The 23,690-nt window shown below is 34.1% G+C and overlaps 1 protein-coding gene across 1 annotated transcript in view; it reads right to left on the bottom strand.

Annotated features, from left to right (window-relative positions):
* Positions 1 to 1,413: 1,413 nt before the first annotated feature.
* Positions 1,414 to 23,690, bottom strand: part of Slc13a1 (solute carrier family 13 member 1) — a 78,264-nt gene continuing 55,987 nt past the window's right edge. The window contains exons 8-15 of the mRNA XM_047562335.1: positions 19,785 to 19,904; positions 16,036 to 16,134; positions 15,476 to 15,577; positions 12,311 to 12,417; positions 10,192 to 10,301; positions 4,993 to 5,154; positions 3,198 to 3,335; positions 1,414 to 1,551 (exon numbers count right to left, since the gene is read on the bottom strand). Coding sequence (XP_047418291.1) covers positions 1,414 to 1,551; positions 3,198 to 3,335; positions 4,993 to 5,154; positions 10,192 to 10,301; positions 12,311 to 12,417; positions 15,476 to 15,577; positions 16,036 to 16,134; positions 19,785 to 19,904 — 976 coding nt within the window. The remainder of the gene's footprint in view (positions 1,552 to 3,197; positions 3,336 to 4,992; positions 5,155 to 10,191; positions 10,302 to 12,310; positions 12,418 to 15,475; positions 15,578 to 16,035; positions 16,135 to 19,784; positions 19,905 to 23,690) is intronic.

Here is a 23,690-nt window from a genome sequence, read left to right as displayed (position 1 = left end):
AAAAAGCACAAATGTTTTTGAATTTTTTTTCATGTTGTGTTGACAGAGAAATAATGAACATGGAAAATTTATCATATCCTGTTTTAAAAGAAATATTTAAAAAACTGTCTAATTTCAGGAATAATTTTATAAATAATATTATTTTCAGAAAAACAAACTGGTTATTTAACATCTATAAAGGTGTCTATGAATATTAAAAATATAAAAGGTTTTCTTTTGAATTTGTCTTCTATTTTATTTTTAACTTGAGAGTTCTGTGATCTAATGTCTCCATATTTTCCTAATTGTGCACATTTTGTTTTGATTGCTATTTCATTTACTTTAGTCCAATTTTGGAATGGCAATAGACCTCATTCTTTTTCACATCTTATTTAATTTTTATTTGTTTGAACATTCAGGATTTTTACCCTTCTTTTCCTTTTATTTTTTTTCTTTTAAATATGTCATTTTAATTTGTTTATTTTCCCTCTGATGTCTTCTTTCAATTTCGATATAACAAAATTGCATGAAATTTTTCTATTTTTATATACACAGTGATAATTCATTTAGATTTCTATATTTCCTTTTTTAACATATGACATTTCTAAAGATAAACACTTATAGTTGTATATATCGATAAATGTGTTAATAGTTTTATAATGTTTAGATTTCCTTTCTAACTATGCTGTGCTAGTAGTAAAAAATCTTAATGAGTTTTAGCCATAGCTATCCAAAATGCTTTCTAATGACAAAGATCATAAAAGTGAAATATTATGAAAAGGGTCAAAATGAGTTTTCTGTTATTTAGTGGAGTTATTTAGTGGATTCAGCTTATAATTTTGGAATTATATGCTACTTCACATTTCCATTTTTATATGATATATGTTAAAATTTATTCAATTGGATTTTTTTAAAGTGAGGAATTTCATTTTGATTAAACTTTTCTCTGTACACCAGATGGCCCTGGCTTTTGTTTTTCAGCAAATTTCCTTGAACAACGCCACAGAAATGATTTATCCAAGTACCTAATTAACTTTTATACTTTATTTTCTGTTTTTAGTTTGATGGGAAGTTTCTGAAATAATACATTGATGTTTGAAATGTTACAATGAACTTTAACTGTAAGATGAAGCAAATGGCCTAACCTCTTAAAGGTCAAGCTATAAGTTATTCTTATGATGAAGCATGATGCAGATAGTCCATGAGCAAAATCTCAACCCCAGACTTCTTGATAAAGCACTTAGCACTCTGGTTGCATCTCACAAGCGATATCAACTCCAAGTTATGACAGCAGGCTTTGAGAGTTCCTTGAAATGGTAGTGGCTATACTACGAATGATTTAAACGAGTCTTTAGTTTTACACAGCCACATCTCATAGTGAATTCTTAATGGTTCCCCAAAGTCGCCATGAAATGGTAAGAAATTTTGTGCTTGTCATGGTATGGTGTCATTAGCAATTGCAGGAGCCCAAGAAGGGTAAGTGTTGAGGTCAAACATAGTTTCAATCCAGGTGAACATGCCGAGCATCACCACTGCAACACCCAAAATATTAATACCAAGTCCAGCTTTAACCTTGAACAGGAAAGAGCACAAGTGTGAGTCTCCCAAAGAGAATGCCTACAGGGGAATAAGAATACTATTACAGAAAGCTAAGCCAGATTCTCATGCATCTTAAATGGTTAACATAAATTGTCACTATTTCACAAAACAAAGGGTTCTTCTCCCATTCACATCAAAAACAATCTGTCCCCAACTGCATATCACTTCAATAGAGAGTATTAGAGAGGTTTCTTAGGAATATATCTGATAGAGAAAAACAAAAACAAAAACAAAAAACCCTTAAAAATCTGACCTGGCATATTAAAACAGAATATGAGTTTTGTGGTTTTATATTTTAGTGGATGAGTTTCAGGATACCATGTGATAACTATCCTTCATATTCACTTACTTATTATTGTTAATTTACCCAAAAACATTCTTTAATTGAAATTTTAGAACTCTATCTGTATCTGTACTCATTTTTCTTTGTGTTCCTCTTTTTCTCTCTTACATCATAATTATGATGTCCATCAAATCATTTCACTTATCTCCATTAAAATAGAGATTGCCAAACACCTGCTCTTGATCTGTCTTTGTTACTACAGTGTTACTTGACCACAACTATGCACATTTGCTTTACATATTGTTTTTGGCTGCTTTTATGATCTAAGGTAGAGTTGAGTATTTTTAAGAACAGACAGTATGGCCCACAAAGCCTCAAAAATTGGTGCTTTACAGAGAATGTTTGCTAACTCCTGAATTTTCTGCATAAAACATGGAGCCCTAAAGCAAAAGAAGGCTACTTAGCAATGATTATTAGAGAAGTCTCCTTCTCTTTCTATGCAAGCTACTCATTTACTCCAGAATCCTATTTTTATTAATCTTAACACACACACACACACACACACACACACACACACACACATCACATCACATATATTGTATGAGGCACCTTTGTTTACTAAAAGGATATTATGAGGCTTCTTTATAGAAACAGTTCCAGAATTTTTATGTTGCAGGGATTTAGAGATAGCAATCTGGTGGAAGGAAGGGAGCAGGGACTTACCTTGGAAATGGATTTGCATAACAAGCTCACCAAGGGACTTCGCTTATATTCTTGTTTGTATAGGTTTGGAAGCTGGTGATGAAAATTGGGCTAAGCCTACAGTATTGTGAAATAAGTTCTTAACTGACACTAGTTTTGCATTTGGCAAATGTGTATGTTTTATCACTTAAATTTACCATTTTACTTGCTCGTGCTTTTAAATGCCAGTTAGAATTGGAAAAAGAAAGAGGCATTTTTATCGGTCAGGCACTGAACCCAATGTCTTATTCAGGAAAAATGTGTCGCATCGATATTTGTGATAGCAACCCAGTGCTGTTTGATTAAGTGGATTATGTTAACCCTAGTTGTGTTAAGCAATTCTGTTTTTCTCCTTTACCTTGACCATAACTGATATGTTCTTTTTATCTTTATTTGCAAGTACAAATTCTAATGCCATGTTCACTACTTGTGATTACTGTTAAAAATAATTTTCTAATCAGTCATGTTCAGAAACAGAACTCAGGTCATGCTTTTTCTGATGGTTGATTAGTGACTAAAAGGAGAGCTTATTCAAGACATCACATGCACATAATAATGTGTATTGGATCTGGTAGTATTCTTTCAGCTAACTCACCATGTCTATGACTTTCAGATGGCCATATGAGAAAACAATGGCATTGGGTGGATTTGCTACTGGTAAAAGGAATGCAAATGAAGTACACAGAGTAGAAGGCAGCAAAATTTGAAGAGGGTTCACATGAATGGCTTCAGACTGTTAAAAAGATAAAAAGGAGTTAATGAAAATTTGAGGGTGGGCACCAAGAATCAAAATAAATGTATTATAACCAACTTTCCCAGAAACCAGTTGAATCCTCATGGAATAAAATTATATACACAAATGATTATTTAAATATTATAGTTCAGTTAATTTAGAAAATAATATATCATTTATTCCAGACACTAAATAAAAACAGCAACCTTGGATTATTATGTAGTGCTAGGCACTGTGCTAATTTGTTTACATATACAATATATTTATACATAATATATAATATAATAAATGTAATGCACTTGTATATATATTTAAAATTTTTATGAGATAGCAACTAAAACCTCAAATAACAGATGAGTACACTGGAGCCCAGAGAGGCTCCAGGGACGACTTCTCTAAGTATGCATGTAGCAAGCAGAAGAGGTTTGGTAAGGTCAGGTCCCTTGACTCCAGAGCTTCTAATTATACCACAAACTTTATTGCTTCTATGACAGAGTAATTTAAAATTTATTTAGGGATCATTACAAAAGAAAAGTTATTACTATTGCTAATTCATCACATAGTATACTAACTGTTCCATCTTGAGAAACTTAAGAGAAAAACCCCTCAAAATGTTTTCCCAATTACTATTTGCCAACGAACTGCCTACATTTTCTTTTTCTAAAGAGACTGGTAGAAGAACAATTCCAGAAGGACAATTGTCCCTCCCTTCTTACTTCCCTTTTTTCTTTTTCTTTTATTTATTTATTTATATTTATTTATTTATTTATTTTTGATACCAGAGATTGAACTCAGGGGTGTTTAACCACTGACTCACACACCCAGTCCTTTCTATTTTTTATTTTCAGATAGGTCTCACTAAGTTGCTTAAGGTCTCTTGCTAAATTGCTTAGTTCAATTTGTGATCCTCCTACCTCAGCTTCCCAAGTGCTGAGATTATAGGCCTGGGCCATCACACAGGTCCCTTCCTTTCTTTTTCAAGTGCTTTCCTTTCACCAAACCAATCCATTTTAATAAGAAAAACATTTTCCTTAACAATAAGAAAATCAATAAGATCAACATTTTATATTTTACTTAAAGCTATTTCTTTTAATTGCTATCTAGGTGGGAAAAAAGGAAGACAGTCTTTCCATCTTTCACTCTTTCTTAGTAAACCCATTTCTTAGTTTTTAAACAATTTTTCCCTGGAGAATAGAGAACTGTTTTTAAGATATTGAAGCCTCAAGGTGAGCCTAGCTTCCCATTTATCTGCAAATCACTAATATGGAGTACTTCTTAGAAATTTAGGAACAAGGTTCTGGCAGAAGTGTCTACATTAGATAACTAAAGCCTAAAGTTGCCAGGAAACACTGAGTCCCTCTTACAGGCTGGAAAGGATCTAGAATGGCTCTCTCATTTATTTGCAAAGGAAAACAAAACCTGGTCAGAGAATAGATAAATGGTTCACTTAAAATTATTCTATTTAAACATGGAAAATAGTTCTCTTGAGTCAAGGTCACTTAAGGAGGCATTAATATAAAGTATAAGTTACTTCTAGGATGCCCACTTAGGTCAGCAAAGATTCCATACCACATTCCATTCAGCATTAGAATAAGTACTCCAGTGAACGCTACTTTTTGGAAGAAGAGAACATAAGTGGGATAAATGAGATACTCACCAGTGGAGCTAATATTGGGAAGAGGATGGTGATGGTAGCTGGGTTGCTGGCTACCTCTGTTAAAGATGTGACCATCAGAGAAGATATCAGAATTATTAGCCATACTGGTAACGAACCTAGAGGAGATAATTTATTTCCTATCCACATAGATAATCCTGATACCTAGAAGAAAAATTTGCAACATTTATTATTCATTAATAATTCACTTTAATTGGATACAATTTATACACATGAAAAGTATTATCTGCTGAGAATTCAGTTTCTAAAATATAATTTTTAGTTCTGTAATTTTTTTATGGTATGGTACATCTGGGTGGCTTTGATGTAGAGGAATTATCTATCAGTCTTATTTCAATGTTATCAACATGCTTGAGAAAGTTTAAATTGTCTTCCCACTTTGTTTTAATTACATTTTAATTTCATATATTAATATGTGTGGGTATTTTAATAACTCATTTAGCATTATGTGATTTTAAGAAAAGAACAGTCCCTCTGGTTCATCTCTCCCTACTCCTAAATTGTGTTAGAGGCAACAACATTCAATTCTTATTAGCTATTTAGAGCTACATTTAGGGACTAGCATAATTATCTTTCAAAATAATATTCTAATTATGTATTTTCCCTAATTTTCAAAAGTAGACATTATTTACTGACTTTCCAATAGTTACATGGGGATTTAGTTTTCTTATACCATCCACCACACATATATTGTCTCTTCATTCCTCCACAATCATACATCAACAATTCTTATTAAATCATGATTTAATGCTTACCAGTATGATTATATAAATATTATTCCTAGTTGAGTCACTTAGCATTCTATGATTATATTTCCTTTTCTTGTTTTACTTTTCTTGTCTTGTTTTCCCAGGAAATAATGCTTCGTTCTTTTGTTTGCTTAGTTTTCTAAGTATTTATCACTGATGCATTATATTCTCCAATAAAACTGGAAAAATTACCCCCCACAAATAGTTACACTTACCAGACAAAAGAATTTTGTTGATCTCTTCCCATGTTCTCTCGTGGAGATATCTATTTTGTAATATTCCCTCCTCCTGCTCCATCTGAACTAGATGCTCTTTAAATCTAGTCAACAGTTATTCCTGGACAACTATTTGCTCTTACGAGTTCCTTTCTCTTTCCAGCTATGGGAATCCTTCCTTATTTACTCTGTTGTCTTGCGGGGAAAACATGCTTCTAATACTTCTGAGAACTGGTGCATAGAACGTAAATTTCAGGGTCTGTAAATCTGAAAACCTTTTTATTTTCTTTTCACATTATTTTGATAGTTCAGCATTTGTAGAATTCTAGATTTGAAATAATTGACACTCTGCATATTAAATAATTAGTCTATTTCTTGTGGATTTCATTTGGGCTGTTCAGTTTGATCACATAGTGATCTTTGATTCACTATATGTAGTCCAAAAAACTGGCTGCACTCAGATTAGCAGATATATTATCCTGTTTTTCTTTCTTAAATGAAATGGAAAACTCACTTTTGTGAGGATGATTTCAATGAGCTACTACATGTGTGAATATGCTTATGACAAACTAAGATTGGCAACAGAAACGTAGTTAAGTACAGGCAGCATACACTCAGTTCAAAAACTGGCACAACATCACAGGTGTGCGTACCAGATATCCCTTGTTATTTGTAGTTTTTACTGATATATTTGTTTGTTTTTGTCTATGATTTTCAGATGGAAAAAGACTACTCTTTGTGTCACATTGACAAAAATCTATCCTATAACACATAGACTTTAAGAATTGGTTTTATCTATATCCAATTAGATGTGAAAAAGATTACACCATCTCCATCGCCAAGGTTCTGAAATTATAAATGAAGCACTTTGATACTGGACTCTCAACAGCTTTCTCAGTATAGAATCTCTATATCTTCATCTCTGAGAAATTTCTTACATTATTTATTTATTTATTTATTTATTTATTTATTTATTTATTTTGGAAATGTCCTTCCTCTCAATTTTTCTCCTTCTGACATTTCTATTGGTTTACTATTGGACATGTTTTTATTGATGCTCTAATATTCTTGTCTCTCATTTTAAACATTTCCTTTCTTTAATGTTTTTGTTCTGTTTGTGTTATATGTCCAAGTTTCATCTTTTAACACTGCTACCACTTTTTTAACGTTTGCCATTGTATTTCTCATCTTTAGGGGCTCTTTTTTCCTTTTGTGCCAATTCCTTTCTTTAAAAAAATAACATTCAATTTCAGTTTCATGTCTTTAAGGTTTCTAACATCTCTTAGAGACATCAGGGTCAAATTTGTATACATATATGTAAATATATATAAAATTTTATATAAATGTATATTTATAAATATATAATATATAGTATATATTATAAATATATAAAAATATAATGTAAATATAAACATATAAAAATATATTATAAATAGATATAAGTGTATATATGTAAATATAAATATATATTGTTTTGCTTCACACATTTTCCTTACTTTTTATTTCATTTCTCTTTGTTTTTGCATTTTATCATTTGTTTCTGGTTAATATGTCAGAACGTTCCTTGTTTGCGTCGTGATTCTTGACTACCTATTCATTTTAAGGGAGAGAGAATAAATTGGTGAATGGAAGTTCTTTGTGCCAAGCAAGGATAACTGAAAGGAAGACTTTATCATAAGCAACTGAGCCATGAGCCAGGATCTCATTGGTTCTTGGTTCAATTTTGCAGTAGAGTAAACCTTAATTTTCAGCAAGGGTGAGAGAAAGAATAACTGCCTGACTATTCAGGCCTGGGGAAAGTAACTGAGAGGCTCAGAGCCCCCTTTTACAATTTAAAATCATCCTCAGTATAATAAATAAATAAATAAATAAATAAATAAATAAATAAATAAATCCATCCATCCTCAGTATTCAGCTCTGCCTTTTACCTCAGCTTTCAGTGTTATCTGCAGCCAGCCCTTCCTGGCTCTTTCAGGATCTCATGGATAAATCCCCTTGTTTCCCGTTGACTCTTGTCTTTACCAGCTTGCAGATTTCATTTTTCATTTTTTTTCTACTTAGACAGCGTTAGTTATCACTCAAATGTCCTCTTTCCATCTTCTAAACTCTTCATCATCTCTTGTCTGTTACTGACCCTGTCATATAGATAGTTTTTGTCTTTATAAATTAACACTTTTGTTCTGCTCTTGCCAGTTCAGAGGAGATATGAGAGAACAGTATCTAATCCTCCATGTTTGTTTTAGGGTGAAAATTTTGAGGACTGTGTGAAAAGGGAAGAGTATAAGTTCTTCACTCATAAGAATCTGCGAGTGTCTACTAGTTTGTGAGAGATCATGTTAAAACAAATCAAGGGAGTCAGACATGGTGGTACCCACCTATAATCCCAGAGACTCTAGAGACTGAGGCAGGAGAATTGCAAGTTTGAGGTCAGCTTAGGCAACTTAGTGAGGACTTGTCTCAAAATAAAAACAAACCAAAAACAATGACTGGGGATGTTGCTGACTGGTAAAGTATTCCTGAATTCAATCCCCAGTACTGGAGGAAAAAAAAAGAAATCAAGGCATCCAAGAGACATAATTGCAGCAAGACCAATGTGGTAGTCATGCTGTATCCCTCTTTTCAACTAGAGGGATTTTCTAGCTTTGGATGTTTATCAAACTACTTACAATTTGGAACAAAATTTTTTTTTTTTAATTAACTGTTTCCAAATGGTTTGTAAAACCAGTCTCTAGGGCCATATTTGCCTACAGTCATATTTTTTTACTTAAATCTGACCACTGAGGGATAGAGTTATTCTGGGTATTCTTGTAGGGATCTGATTCTGGGTACTAGGATTTTTATAGCAAGTTTGACCTCCCTCCATGGTTTACCTAAGTCTTCTGCTGAGAGAGCCTAGTGATCAGACTAAATCCACACCTTTCTTCTTCTTCATATTTTTTTGCTTTAGGTCTAGTCTATACTTTCAACGCTACCTTAAGTTACTAGAGTCCAGTCTAGACATATTCTGGGAAGGAGAGATGAGCAAAAGATGTATCAATGTCAGATTTTCTCGTTCCAATTTCCTCACAGTTCAAATGGGCAGACATAGGAATGGAAATTATTTATTCTGAGAATTCAGAGCTCATTACTGTTGAAATAGTAGGAAAGTGTAATTGTCTCATATTTTTACCATTTCTACTTGAGTCATCTATGAGAGAAACCATATCTAGACCTAAAACAATTTTGTAAAATGCACTCAGAATTGAAACAATTTCCAAAACTTTCAGCTATGACTAAATCCTCTTTCTAAAAACTCAGTATCTAAATAATATGCAGAAAATTGGGGAAAAAAAACTTGGAAGCAAAGAACAGACCCCCAATAGGTAACCAAGGAGAGAAGAGAGAACTATTTGTTTTGAGAAGTATATAAAGTTAACCTTTTAGAAGTCCAAAGACTTGACACACCTATCACCCCATTTCCTTCAATTTGATGATTGAGTGAGGAAATGGAGCTGCCATAAACTTTGAGTATTTCACAAAAGTCTAGGAAATCCAGACATGAGTGGTTTTTAATTAGTAAAAAAATTTAGGAAACTTTTAGAGAAGAGATTTTTTTCTTACAATGACCAAGGTAATTAAAAGGGAAGAGAACTGCTTTATAATGAGAATAGTTCGAAGCAAGAGCCAATGGTGTTCTGATTTCTTTCTATAACTTGACATAATATAATATTAGATTTATGTATGAAATTCTCTCTGGGTTTCAGTCAATAAACACTCATTCTATAATTTGATACTAATTTTATTTCCAATTCTACATTTTTGACAATAGGACCATGATATATTGAAAACCAAGAGCCACTCAAATTCATCATGAAATAAGATAAAGGTATAAACAAACACAAAGTATATTCCGCAAGAGTCACTTTAAATATTATTTTTATGTTGTCTTTTCTTACTAAGCTAGTCTTCTAATATTTTATATGGATTAAGAATTTTAAACTCCTTTGCATTATTTCTTTTGACATATTGGAACACCATAAAAATTGTTCTGTGCTTGCAGTCTATAAAAATATTGAACTCTGAACTCACCTCATCAGTGTGGTACACTCACTGCATCGTTATTGAAATCTGCATCATTAAAATGATAGAGTAAAGCCAAATATGTCAAAAGTTTGAATATTTCTGTGTTCTTCTTTTGAACAATCTCGTTAATTGTTAAAAATCTTACAGAGTATTACCTCACAGCCATCTGCCAGGGCAAACCCTCCACCAACAAGAATGGCTATATCCCAGGGCATGAATGACTGGAATTCTTTCCAAGTAATCAGTGGAGAGTAATCAAAAGCAACTGCAAAAAAAAAAAAAAAGTGCTACAGTTAAATATTGCTTAAAATGTGCCACTATGTTGTTTTTATCAGTATTCTACATAGTCATCTCACAGGAAGTTTGTAAAATTTCTATATTATTTTTAAAAAGAAGATTTAATTTATGCTCGATTTTTGTTATTATATTATTAAAATTTCTCTAACTTGGAAAAAATCCTTTGACTAATATTTTGAAATATATTTAAGTAAATTATAATACTGTCATTTATAATGCTATCCATTCATTCATTCAATCATTCCACTATTCCTACTAATAACACAGTGAATTTGGATTAGACATTTCTTTGTTATGTAAAATGTAATGTTTCATTGGTTCTAGTAGAATCATTGTTGAATTTTAATTATTGTTCACTAATATTTATTTGACTATTTTATTATTTTTTAAGTCAGAGGAATTATGATAAATTCATTAGAATTTCATTTTAAAGGTAATTCAAGGCTCAAATTAAAAAATTAAAATTTCATTTGTGAAAATAATAATGCTCATGAAGCAATTATCACAAAGATATCTCCTGATATTTGAGTTCTGATCTTTCCATTTATTTGTTGATAAATAAGTTCATTTAGGAGCAAATTATTCCATTTAACAACTGTGTGTAAGAGGCAACCTTACACTTGATGAGATTATAAGGTTACTTTTCAAATTCCTTCTTATCTCCTTCCCCAAAATTGAAACCAAGCCTACCTTCACTGCTGACTTTTAAATTTTGCTACCGAGTTCTCTAATTGAATTAAGACCACAAATACTTTCAAAATGCAAACATCTCTGAAATGACCTCTTATTTAAGTTTAACAGAGTATTATCCACCATTTTAAAACAAAGTTTAAGTAAATTTATCAGGGAGAAAATTATTAAAGGATGAGGGTAGGGAGAAGGGTGGATTGGGCCAAGTCTTTCCCTGAGGGAAGGATTCAGATCTAGGAGCCAGGGAAGCTAGAGCTTACCACTGGTCCCTCAGTCCTTGTCACTGTAGGTGCTTAGGGATTTGATTGCTATGCTTAGAGTCTTCAGGGTCATTCAATGATAAATATTGTACTATCTCCTTAACACATGTTGAGATATAATCTCAAGTGAAGAGCAAAATGCATTTATTTCTACATCATGCTCTTCACACACATCATGTCCTGAATATCTAATACATTCTTTGTTTATGGACAGTGATGCAAGGAGTCAAGTGGGCCAACCCCATAGCATAAAACACAGTTTCTATCCAGTAAAAACAAACACACAACAAACAAAACAACAAAAACTGCACAAATCTACTACTCTATTTTCAAACTTAGAAACTATTTGTAATGTGTCAACACATTGACATTATAGGGTTCTGACTACCTAAAACATGCTGTGTTAGTGTAGAGACATGAAGGATCCTAGGTCTAAGAAGCATGCCTGTGGGAGACTGTATGCCCATGTACATATGCATACCTGTTTGTCCATGTGTTGAAAGTGCAGTGAATGCTCCCACTAGCCCATTTCTTTTTATTGCAACCCTAGGTTATGGCCACGTGGGATTGATTTTCTTTTCCTCCATAACTACTGTGAGGATGTAAATGCTCTTTCTCTTGAAATTTCACATCATCTTTTCAGATTCTCAGCATTTATTACCAAAGGCTCATCAGGAAGCAGTGACTTTCAGTTCTTGTCTCTGTTTGTTGATAGTAAGATTAATTCTGATTATGACAGGGAAGTTGGTTTATTATAGGTCAGGTACTATTGCTCATACACAGCAGAGTCCTAACCATGGTTCATAAGGAAGTCTATTTCTAACTTCTGCAAGTCAGGTGAACTGTCTTGTGGGTGGAAGACAAGTACTGGCTGGCTGGATGATACAGTGTGCACATAGGCATGCTAAGCCAGGGATTGTGACAACACAGACATTCTTTCTGTTCTAAGTGCTAGCTGAAACTGATGGAATTTTGTAATTTTTTGTTCTTCTGTCAAATTTAATCAGAGTTATAAATGATACTCAACCAATTTCTCCGGTAGGTGTAGTTTTTGTCAGTGTCTTAGCTGGGATGACAAAGAAAAGGAGTCCTACAATTAAGGCAACAGTTGAATCTGTAACATAACCAGATTTCCTGAAAAAAAAAAATTGTATATTAAAAAATGGCATTAAGAACTTCCATGAGCTAAAACATCAATTGATTATACTACTATTATTTAGATAACAGTGGCAGTATATGTTATTTACTCCATATAATAAACTCTAAAATGTGTGGATTTCCAACCAAATAACATAATTCCTTAGAACTCATCATCAGAACACATTCCCATTGCTCTCATATATTTCTTCTTATTTCCAATATCATATTTACAGATGCTGACACATTAGGTCAACTGGCCAAATTTCCCTTTTAGGTAAGTTTGTAGATTTGAAAACCAATTTCTTGTTTGATTTGCTTTTTTAAAAATTATATGGGCAGAGAATTGAGGTTGAAACAATTGATTTAATGGGCTTATGACATCCTTTTCTTGAACTGTGGCAAGGCATAATCCTGATAGAGTCTTCTCAAATTCTTCTATAAACCATGAAAAGGAACTGATCTATTTTCTATGTAACACCTCCTTCTGCAGTCCCAACCATGTCATACAAATAAAACCAACCCATTTAATTCTTTGCACTCCATGAAACTCAGTCAAGAATATTAATTCCTGGAATGCTTTATGAGATGCTCATAAATTATCACTGTACAAATTAAGAGTGATTCAGGAACAGATGGGGGTCTTAGAATCACCAGGCCATTCCAGCAAATAAGACAGGTTCCCAGAAGCCTCAACAGTTAAAAAGCACCTGGAGACCAGAAATAAATGAAACAGGCATAAACAATTAGAATAAGTTTCAAAAGTTAGCAATATTAACTAAGTGCATTTTCATAGCCTGAGGAGAAATGCATACACCATAAAGATTAATTTTCTATACTGTAACTCAGTAACTTTTATATTCTAGAAGCTTCTCAACTCTTGTAATTGGCTTGAAAAGTCTGAATAATCTTTCTTAATCTAACAAATTTTTAAAGGGGTCTATTTTCCTTAGAGACTTATTTTCTTTCCTTTTGGCTAAAATTCTACCATGGCATAATTTGTTCTATAAACTTGACCAATGCTAATAATTATTTTTCTTATTTTTTGATTTTAGTTATAATTTTTGATTGAATTTTTGCCAAATTGGGTCAGGTGTCATGTAACTGGATTTTGCTTTATATGAAAAGACATATTGAATTCTGTCCAGGTTCAAACAGATGGAATGAAAACATTAGGTGGTAACTATAAATCTTAATATATCATACTAGGTTAAAAATTCTAAATGTCTAAAACCTCTAAGTAATAAATGTATTCAACAGAAAATATATATTTCAAATAAAATTAAATCATAAATATTGAATAATTTATTTTCAAGAGACTTTTAGAACTATTAGTATTTGTGACTTATTTTTAGTTCATTATAAATTAGGCTGTCTCAGTATTATAAAATATTAAGCTTATACACATTTTATTTGCTTTGTCTCTGTCAATTAGATTTATATTTTTCATCCTCTCTCAAACCTTTGTTCCCTTTCCTATTGTTTTTTTCTCCAAATTCTAGGTGATGGTAGCACATGCCCATAATAAATGCTCTGTTTTCCTGCTTACAAACAAAATATCTCCTGAATTACATTATTATCCCCTAAAGAGTAACACTTCGAAACTGATTAAACTAAAATTCCTATTGGGATTTTTGCCTGGTTTTTATTAGCTATTGTCTGGATTCATTTAGTTCTTATATACTAGTGTTAAAAGACTTCCCCTACCTTGGAGGATAGGAGTTTGATTTTAGAAAGTTTATGTTATCTATATCCTATTACAAAACCACAAAGTAACTATTCAACTATTTAACAATAACTTGCTTTGAATAATCAGATGATGCTTTTTGTTTGATCTCTCAAAATGAAAAGCATTACTCCCAAGGGATGCCCATATTTTACAACACGCTACCATGTCATATTGCTTGACTTGTGAAGTCATTAGAAATTTGGATTCAGTCTTTGCACCGTTTAAATATAGTGGTAATGACTATAAACCAGAAGGCTCTGATTCAGGGACAAAAGAGTTTCTTTATTCCACGTGGCCAAGATATACCTGACTCAAACAATTTTCTGCTCCAAAGCGTATGGATTATTGTTGGGGAATGTGAAACAAGAAGTCCAAATCAGAAATCTGCTGAATTTAGAAATGGGAATACTCCAGTGAAAGGTAGACTGGGAACACAAATCTCAAAAACAGATTAGTCCTATTGACATATAGTATGGAAAATTTTGCTACAATTTCCCCCCTCTCTTCACATGACTCAGCAATGACTGTTGGTATATAGGACACGAAAAGATAAAATGAATTCCAGCGGGCTTCTAGTATTAGCTCTTAAAATCAGTCATTTTACTAATTCAGGAACTCTATCTTTGAAACGGAGGCTAGGCTGAATTTGTAGTGAACTAGCACAAAAATATACATATATGGAAAGAATGATAAGCCCAATCAATAGTCTTCGGTAGAAGGAAAATATAATAATAATAATAATAATAATAATAATAATAATAATGTTGGATGAATTTATGTTGGATTATTCAGAGGCATTGAGGGACATTTCTTTCATGTAATAAGCATGTATATAGCACTTTCTACAGAAAAAGGAGCAGCACTCTTCTGAGTGATATTATTGTCTGCATTTTAAAGATGAAGAGGCGGAGTTCAGTGACTTGCTCAAAGTGAAAGAGCCAGGAGAGGTATTCAAGTAGTGTGGCCCCGATATTCATACTCCTGACCTCCACCGATCATGGCTTTTCTGCAGATGGTATTTCCAATCTTGTAAGGAGGGGAACAGCCTTGTTTAATGTACCCTTGTGTTCAAGGATACAGGATACAGGATACACAGGATAGTATGTTATCCTTTACAGGATAGTATGGTTATCCTTTCTGTCGTCTTAACCTTAGATTTCATTTCTTATAATTATTTTTTCCTGAAAAGATTAGAAATAAAAATATTTTTTTCAAAAGAAAGGTAGAAAAGAATCTTATACTATAATTTGAAGATATAGGAATTATGTAGGAGAGAAGCTCAGTATGAAACAGGAAGTTCTGACAAGCATAACATGTAATACTTACTCTGAAAAAAGTACAGACCAACCAGAGACAAATCCAGGATCTCGAGTAAACCATAGAAGGGCCATTATAATGAAGAGAACCAAGGTCACGATTTCTTGATACCTGTGGGAAGACTCCAGAGCTGTCACTTCTTCTTTTCTCTATAAGGATGTTTGTGAAGACTCTCTGAGGTTTGTCAAGAGTAATTTTAGCAGAGCACTAAACTCTGTAAGAACTGGATATGTCAATGATTAGAGAGCATCCGTATAGTTGGATAAGGACACCATGCCTTGGTAGGCTCTCTCAGCTTCTTGTCATTCTGCCTGGAAAATTCTAGTTAGAGAGTGACAGTATTTTATCATGTTGAGTTTTATTCATGAAGTTTAGCAAATTTGGTATGTGAATCAAATGTTATAAATACCTCATGGACGATTATATGCTTATTTGCTTTTAAACAACTACTTGCAATCTCTCTCTCTCTCTCTCTCTTTCTCTCTCTCTCTCTCTCTCTCTCTGTGGTGTGTGTGTGTGTGTGTGTGTGTGTGTGTGTGTGTGTGTGTGTGTCTGTGTGTGTATCTTACCTCATTGGGCCGAGTTTTTGGTATTCTTGCTTAATCACCTCAGCACAAGCTTTCTCTTTGACAGTTCTGGTTTTGCCACATTTGAACAACTCCTTAAAACTGAAAAAATAAATAAATAAATAAAGACGGTTAAGCAAAGGGTTCTTTCATCACTGCCTTCCTTTACAGAAAACATTTTTGTGAAAACCTTTTATGATATGAATCCCACTGCTAGTAACAGAAATCTGTGCTTTCCAGTTATTCCTCCCCACTCTTTTTGAATGGCTTCTCCACTCTATTTGGTTTTTACCTTGTTGGCTCACTTCTCAATGCTTAATTCCTGTTGCATATTTTCATGATGTCTTCTACCAATCTCATCATTTTCCAAGTCCTTTGGTGTCATTGCAGTTTTGCCACGTGCCACTCATCTCTGTTTAACACTTTTGCATATACTCCATCACTATACTATATTCCATTTTAAAAACATATTTATTATAGCTCTTGTTTGCTGCACATGTATAAGTTTTATCCCAGTAGTTAGATAAATAAATTATTTGAGGACAGTGACAGTGACAGTATCATAGCTGTTTTCTTTCGTCCTGTATCTCTTACTACTGGCATACACTGTAAATATCTGACTCATCAACTCAACAGTGCCTTTGCCAAATTTATGAGACAGTGGGTGTCAGATCCATCAATTTTCACAAAATGCTAAATTTGAATTTTATGCTAGAATAGAAAAGTCACATAGACTGATTCTGGTCAGAATTCAAATTAGGACTGTCCTCAAAAGTAAAACCAACTCTACTGATGTTTTTTTCTGTAAGTTTCTGCATATCTCTCTCTTAACAGCATCTAGCAGATCTTCCAGTTTATTTCCAAGAGTAACTGCTATACTTTGTTGCTTTTAGCTGCTTATTTTACTGACCTCATGATTTCCTGTGACATATTCTTTTCTGTCCTAAATTCCAGGGTTTTCAAAAATTTAAACAGCTTTTGTGGAACACTGCTCTATGTGGATTTTTTTGTTTGTTTTTCTTTTGGTTTGATTGTTTTTATAAATCCTTCCAGAGGCAGTAGGAACCTGGGGAATTTTTGGAACTTTTGGAATGTTCATGGGTAGATCAGTTTAAGGTATGTGTAGATAGAGAAAGTAGGCACATTTTCTTCTGTAGAATTTTTGGGGTAAACGTTTACTTATGAGAGACCAGGTAGAAAGACTAGGATGATGAGATGGTAGTTTTCACACTAGGGTACATGAAGTTTTAATCTACTTTTTTTCCTACAACTGTGTTATTCAGCCTTGTTTGGAGTGTGATTCCCTTAGAAGGAGCAGAATTTCCTCAATTCTTAAGCCATCCATCCTATACTTAAATACCCTCATGGGTAAACCCCAACCCCTGAAAATAATTAAATGGATATTGTTGTTGTCATATCAATGAGGGGATAATTACATTTTACATTTTCAATTAAGTTACTGGCTAGTGCCAATCTCAAAACTGTATCCCTTTTCACAACATAAATAGCACTATTATAAGCAACGAGTCCATGGGTCACCTTGAGAATGCTCTGTGGAAAAGTAAGAAAGATAAAGTTTCTTAGAAGCTGCTCTCCACCCAGTGCACCACATATACACTCTGTCCCTTTGGTTGTAGAGAGTAAATGGTTAAGTCAAGGCCAGACTGGCTTTCCTACAAGTGAAAGTTAGGACCTTCATGGAGGAAATGATGAAGCATGTGCCGATGCATCAACCTCAACCTCTCCATTTAAATCAGTTCCAAGACCCTGATAGATGAGCTGCACTTCCCAAGTGTACTGGGACATTTATAATGGGTGAGTTAACTCTGTTAACAGTCAGCACACTAATCAGAACGTATGGTAGCCTGCCAGGGGAGGGGCTCATAATTTCTGTTTGTTGATCTAAAACCTCTGGAGGTGAGTACCCTGGCAGACTGAAAAGGACACTGAAAAATTAGCCAGAGCATGAAGCTGTGCTGCATGTAACCAGCAGTGGACAAAAAGGGGACTGTTCAAACCTGCCACTCATCATGATTTATGGGCTTTGCCTAATGTATGTACTTCATAGGGTTTTTTTTTTTTTCCTTCATAAGAAATGTATTTTAATATACCTTTCCTTTACCTTCTTAATTTCTCCTTTCTGAGTTGTAGGTTATATTAACATAATGATAATGGTTACACATATATTTTATAAAGTCTTTATGTGCATCAACAGAGCAAAACAGCTGTGGGCCTGTGACTGGAGCCTTTCTCCTTTGGCTCAGAATTCCTGTCCCCTGGTCTGGCATTATCACCTGTGCAACTAGAGAGGCTCCCCCCCAAAGACTTGGGTTTCCTGGGAGGGGCACCGAGTATCCGCTGGCTTCTCCCCGCTGATGCCCACCTGCTGAAGTCAGTGACATCCCACACATTTGCTTCAGCGGGAGGACTGCCACACGCTGCTCCCACAATCTGGGCAGAATTATTTTTGTTAAATCATCAGTACCGTCTTCCCACTACTAACACAATTGGGCAGTTCTGGAGAAAAATCAGGAAGAATTGAGAGGGGAGAGTGTCAGTCCTTATGTTACTAGGCTTGGAAAACATGGGCATAGGCAGGAAATCACATCCACCATACTATTTTGCTTTTCAAAAGAACTACAAATAGCTGACTTCAGCCTCATTGTCTTAGTGAATAATATGCTTTTTTATTTATAGGTCCTGGAAATGATTTAAATAAAACTCCACAAAAATAAATTTGAATTGTTTCATTTTTCAAGAAAAAAAATCCCTCAAGGTTTGCTATATAACTATTTCTTCTTTTGTTTTGGAGCATCACTAAATGAACTGAAAAAACAGGCTGCGTTTTAGGTTTTCCTGAGAAAGCCCTTCATAATTTTCAGTGCCAGCTGTCATCTAAGTCATATAACTCATTGGTGGTTATGAGCCACCAGCTTCAATCCTAGCCAAAGTAGTATGCTGAAATTATATATATAAATACATACATATAGTATAAATTCATATATATATATATATTTGATATTTTATTGGCATCAGAAGTTCTTTATTGATCAGTGTGTCTTCTCTTTGGTACTGTGTATTCAACTAGGACCCAGGTGTGTTAGATCATAGTATTGGAATTGGTTTGTGTGAATTCTATCATTTTACAGTTGAAGAACTGAGACTGGGACTGGGTCAGGACTTGCAAAGATCATTTGTCTGGCTTGTGAGAGGCCACAGCGTTATCCCTGGTTTCCCAGTCCCTAATCTGATAGAGAACATTCTCAGATCTTCATTTTACTTTATATGTTGGAGCTGGTTTCAATTTTGGTGCTAGCCAGAAGCAGGAAACCCTGCATGCTATTGTTGAGAGTAACTTAGTAACCCAACTCCTCTCCCCCTGATACCTACCTGCTGACGTCAGTGACATTGAGTCAAGTGGAGGGCCAAAACTTCTAAAATCTCCACTTTGTCAAGTTGGACTGAGTCCTCATTATAATGAGTTCCTTATACCCTTCTGGCTTATACATATCTCAGTGACTTAGGACTCAAAGGACACCTGGATGCTTTATATAGACTCTTTTCCACAGCCAACATTGTTTAAATGAGATTCTAGCTTGTCTTTAAAATGTATTCATGCATGTCAGTTTTGTGGGTAAGAGAAATGTGGAAAAGCACCAGGAATGGCATATATGAAAGAGGACTACACAGGAACTAAGAACTCCGAACCAGGACACCTTTGTTTATTTTATTAACATGAAAAGTTGACTTACTTGAATCCTAGGAAAAGCCACTGAAGCCAGATCCAGGACAAGAGTAGAAGAATAATAGCAACCGGGAAGGAAAGCATAAACCATGATCCAAAATTGAGGCAATCACAATCAGGATAGCGTCTGTATGAAAATACAGAGAAGCGTTCAGAGGAGGCAGGGGTGAAATCCCTTTTTTTTTAATGGTCTCTGGGAAGCAGTAGTCACATGTTTCTTGTGCTACTGGACAAGAAGGAAGTCCTGACATGTATTCACCATTAAGCACAGTAGTTATTTGTATTCCTTGCCTCCTTTCTTATTTTTTTGGCAGGGAAGGAGTGGATACCGGGATTGAACTCAGGGGCACTTGACCACTGAGCCGCATTCCCAGCCCTATTTTGTATTTTATTCAGAGACAGAGTCTCACTGAGTTGCTTAGCACCTTGCCATTGCTGAGGCTGACTTTTAACTTGATATTCCCCTGCCTCAGCCTCCCGACCGCTGGGATCACAGTTGTGTGCCACGGTGGCCAGCCCTGTCTCCTTTCTTGATTCTATAACTGCATAATTACTGCTTATCCCAGAAAAGCAAGAGTGGGTATGTTTTGATCTCTGTTCCCTTCATTCCATCTTTAGCACTGTACTGACATTCATTAAATGCACAAGGAATGGGTGTGCATAGGGAGGGTGTATTTATTTTTTTGTTACTACTCAAATCAGAATAGAAGTAAAGAAAGCCAAATAAGCAGACTTAGGAACTGGTGAAAATCAACAGAATTGTCTATTAGCATTTCACTTTGGAAGTGGGCTTTCTTGATTCGTAGGCAGGATCTCTGATCCAGCCCATGCCACCTCTCATAGCTGCTTTTTCCTTGGTTTCTTCTGTCCCAAAACACAGAGCCATATAGTAGCCCTTTCTTTCTAGATCCAGATGATGCTTTGGGGTTCAGTCAAATGGAATAACTCTGGGTCATCTGAGAACAGTAAAAATGTTTGGGGAAAAGCATCAACTTCTTCTTTATTTCTTCTAGTTACTGTCAACTTTTTAACTTGCATAAGAGCAAAACAACAGAAACAAAATATGCTCTCAGTTTCTTTGGTAATCTCACATTCATTATTTAAAAATGTGGTCTAAATACCAATAAAAATCTCATATAGTCATCACTTTACAATGACAGAAAAACAACAGGAAATTTAGGAAAGTTTTTTTTAACATTTTTAAAGCAACAACAGAGTTGGAAATCTGAAAAATATAGAAAACATACAAAAGTAATAAAAATATCATTAACATATGCTTTAATATTTTTCAAATCACAAAATACAAAAACCTTTGCATAAATATAGATATTCAGTTATGTTTTATTTAAATTATACCTTTCATTTATTACTTACAAAAGACCATATAAATAAATGAAGCATTTCATATTACATTTATGTAGCAAATTTATGTATGTTAGAAAGTTCCTTCTACTTTAAGAGGGTTTCTAAGTGATGCAAAGACTTAAAACTTCATAGTATTCAAAATGAAAGATTTCTAATGTTTTCTTCAATTTTTTGCATTTATATAAAGTTACTAATCAAAATTTCCTGTGGGAATGTTAACTTAATATGGCCTTAGTTTTCTAAGGGACCATGTTGGATATGCAGCTAGAGAAGTGAGTCTAGAATTCAGAGGGAAAGGCAGGGACAGAGATATGAGATTGGCAATCATAGTGTGTAGGTGGTATTACAAGCCATGGAAATGGGTATGATAATTTATGGAGTAAATGGAAATTTAGACATAAAGAGGGGCACGCTCAGTTTTAAAGGTCAGACAGAGTTTAGGAATGAGCAGATGAACTAAGCACATTTAATTCTGATGAAAATCCTGTGATCAGGGCATTATGTTTCCATTTTACACAGGAAGAAACCAAGTCTCAAGGGGTTAAGTGAATTGCTCAAGGTCACAGATAACAGTCAAGCTGGATTTTTCAACACAGGAAGATTTTATTTTAAAACACAACTCTTCTTTAAAGCACTGGCACTATGTTCTCAACCCCTATAAACATTGAAATTTCCACATATATTATGAAGTATCCACAGTCAGAATGCAACTTTAAGTTTCTAAGGACATTTCAAAACAACTGCAGAAATGATTGCACCTACACGGAGGCATGCTTTGACCTAAAGCATATGTGTGCTTAAATTTTGACAACTAGAAAGATAACATTGTCATTGCAGTTCTTATGATCAATGAAATACACAGAAATACCAATGAAACACAAAGAAATGGCTTCAAAAGAATAGAGGTAGTCATGGAAATTTACAACCTTGTAACAGATTTTGGCCATTAAGTCCCATAATAAGCTAGTTTCTGCACTGATTATACTTCTATTGATTAATGAGGATTTTGATTGTTTCTGAGACAAAGCCACTTTTTAGTTTTGGATTTGTCTGCTTCCAGAGGTTTGGTTTTTTTTTTTTTTTTTTAATATTAACTACTTAATATTCAGAAGCCAGGCTTAGATATCTAACAATGATAGCAGAAGTAGAAGCAGCAGCAATAACAATAGCTCCTATCGTTGACAAGTTCTCCCATGTGCCAGGCTCTCTACTATGGTCACATGTACACCATGTCTTTAAATCCTTACAATAATAAGTCTTAGTATTGCTCCCATTTCACACATGAGGAAACTGACCTTCACAAGGTACAGCTAATAGACAGTAGGTTTGAAATCTGAGCCAAAGTTCAAGTCCAAACTCTGTGATGTCTGAATGTCTTCTATGGCATTTTCCAGAGAAATTATTTCTGAGAACTGTTTATTGCTCATTTATGAAGGGAAAATTCTGGTAACCTTTGAAGGTGGTTATTGCTAGGTAATTGATTTACCTTCTCCTTTTATTTAGCACAGAGTAGAGGTGGGCAGATGGGCTCTGAATTTAGGGCAAGCATAAACAGGTTTCCTTTAACCCGCCTACATTATGAACCTATGGTATAGTCCTCTACATGTCTGTGGCTTTGCTTTCCACAATTTTAGTTACCCATGGTCAACTATGATCCAAAACTATTAATATTTTTAAACTCTTTCAAGATAGAAATTACATTCATTCAATTTTTATTATAGTACTGTTATAATGACTATATTTTGTTATTTTGTTAATGTTGTTTACCTCCTATCATGGTATATTTATAAATTTAACTTTACCATAAGCATGTTTGAATAGGAAAAAATATCATCTGTATGGTTTGGTACTATCTGCAGTTTTAGGCATCCACTGGAGGTTTTGGATAAAAGGGAGTATTGTTATTTAACACACAGTACTTTCTTCCAAGCTACTTTCTATACCCATGATTTCACAACTGACATCTATAAACTGAATAGTATACTTTAATAACCAGTAAGCTATGAAATTTTACTTGCCATAGTCTCCCATTCTTTTTTCTGGTAAGTTTTTTACTCATGTGTATTTCAATTATAGATGATGTACTGGTTGGATGGTATTGGTGAATCAAAACTTTGGTACCATGAAAGTAGTAATTGTCCCTAATAATATATTGTTCTTCCTAAGTTCATTTTGATTGAAAAATGTTATTCAATTGTTTAGATAATTCCCCAGAACAATCAGTACTTTATATATTCCCTGTATATCTTGACAGAGTTCATCTCAACCAGTGTTTATTGATCACCTACTCTACCCCTTAAGGGCTAAACAGGAGAAGACAATGATTCATTTGGCCTTTACAAGGCTGTCATTTTCAAGGGTGATGGTGGTGCATGCGAGTGCAGGAGACAAGTTTATAGAAATGTAAATATAGATTATGATAAGAGGAGAGAGGACTGGTGGTTAGGGAGTAACTGCAGAGAGTTTCCAATGGTATAATAACCACACAAGCAAAGAAATATGTTGACACCATTGGCTGTTTTTTTAAGAATTAGAGGAGGAAGAAATG

The sequence above is a fragment of the Sciurus carolinensis genome, chromosome 8 (genome assembly GCF_902686445.1).
Source record: "Sciurus carolinensis chromosome 8, mSciCar1.2, whole genome shotgun sequence".
In the NCBI taxonomy this organism is placed as follows: Eukaryota; Metazoa; Chordata; class Mammalia; order Rodentia; family Sciuridae; genus Sciurus; species Sciurus carolinensis.
The sequence above is the reverse complement of the archived record's forward strand: the minus strand, read 5'-3'. Positions and strand labels throughout refer to the sequence as shown.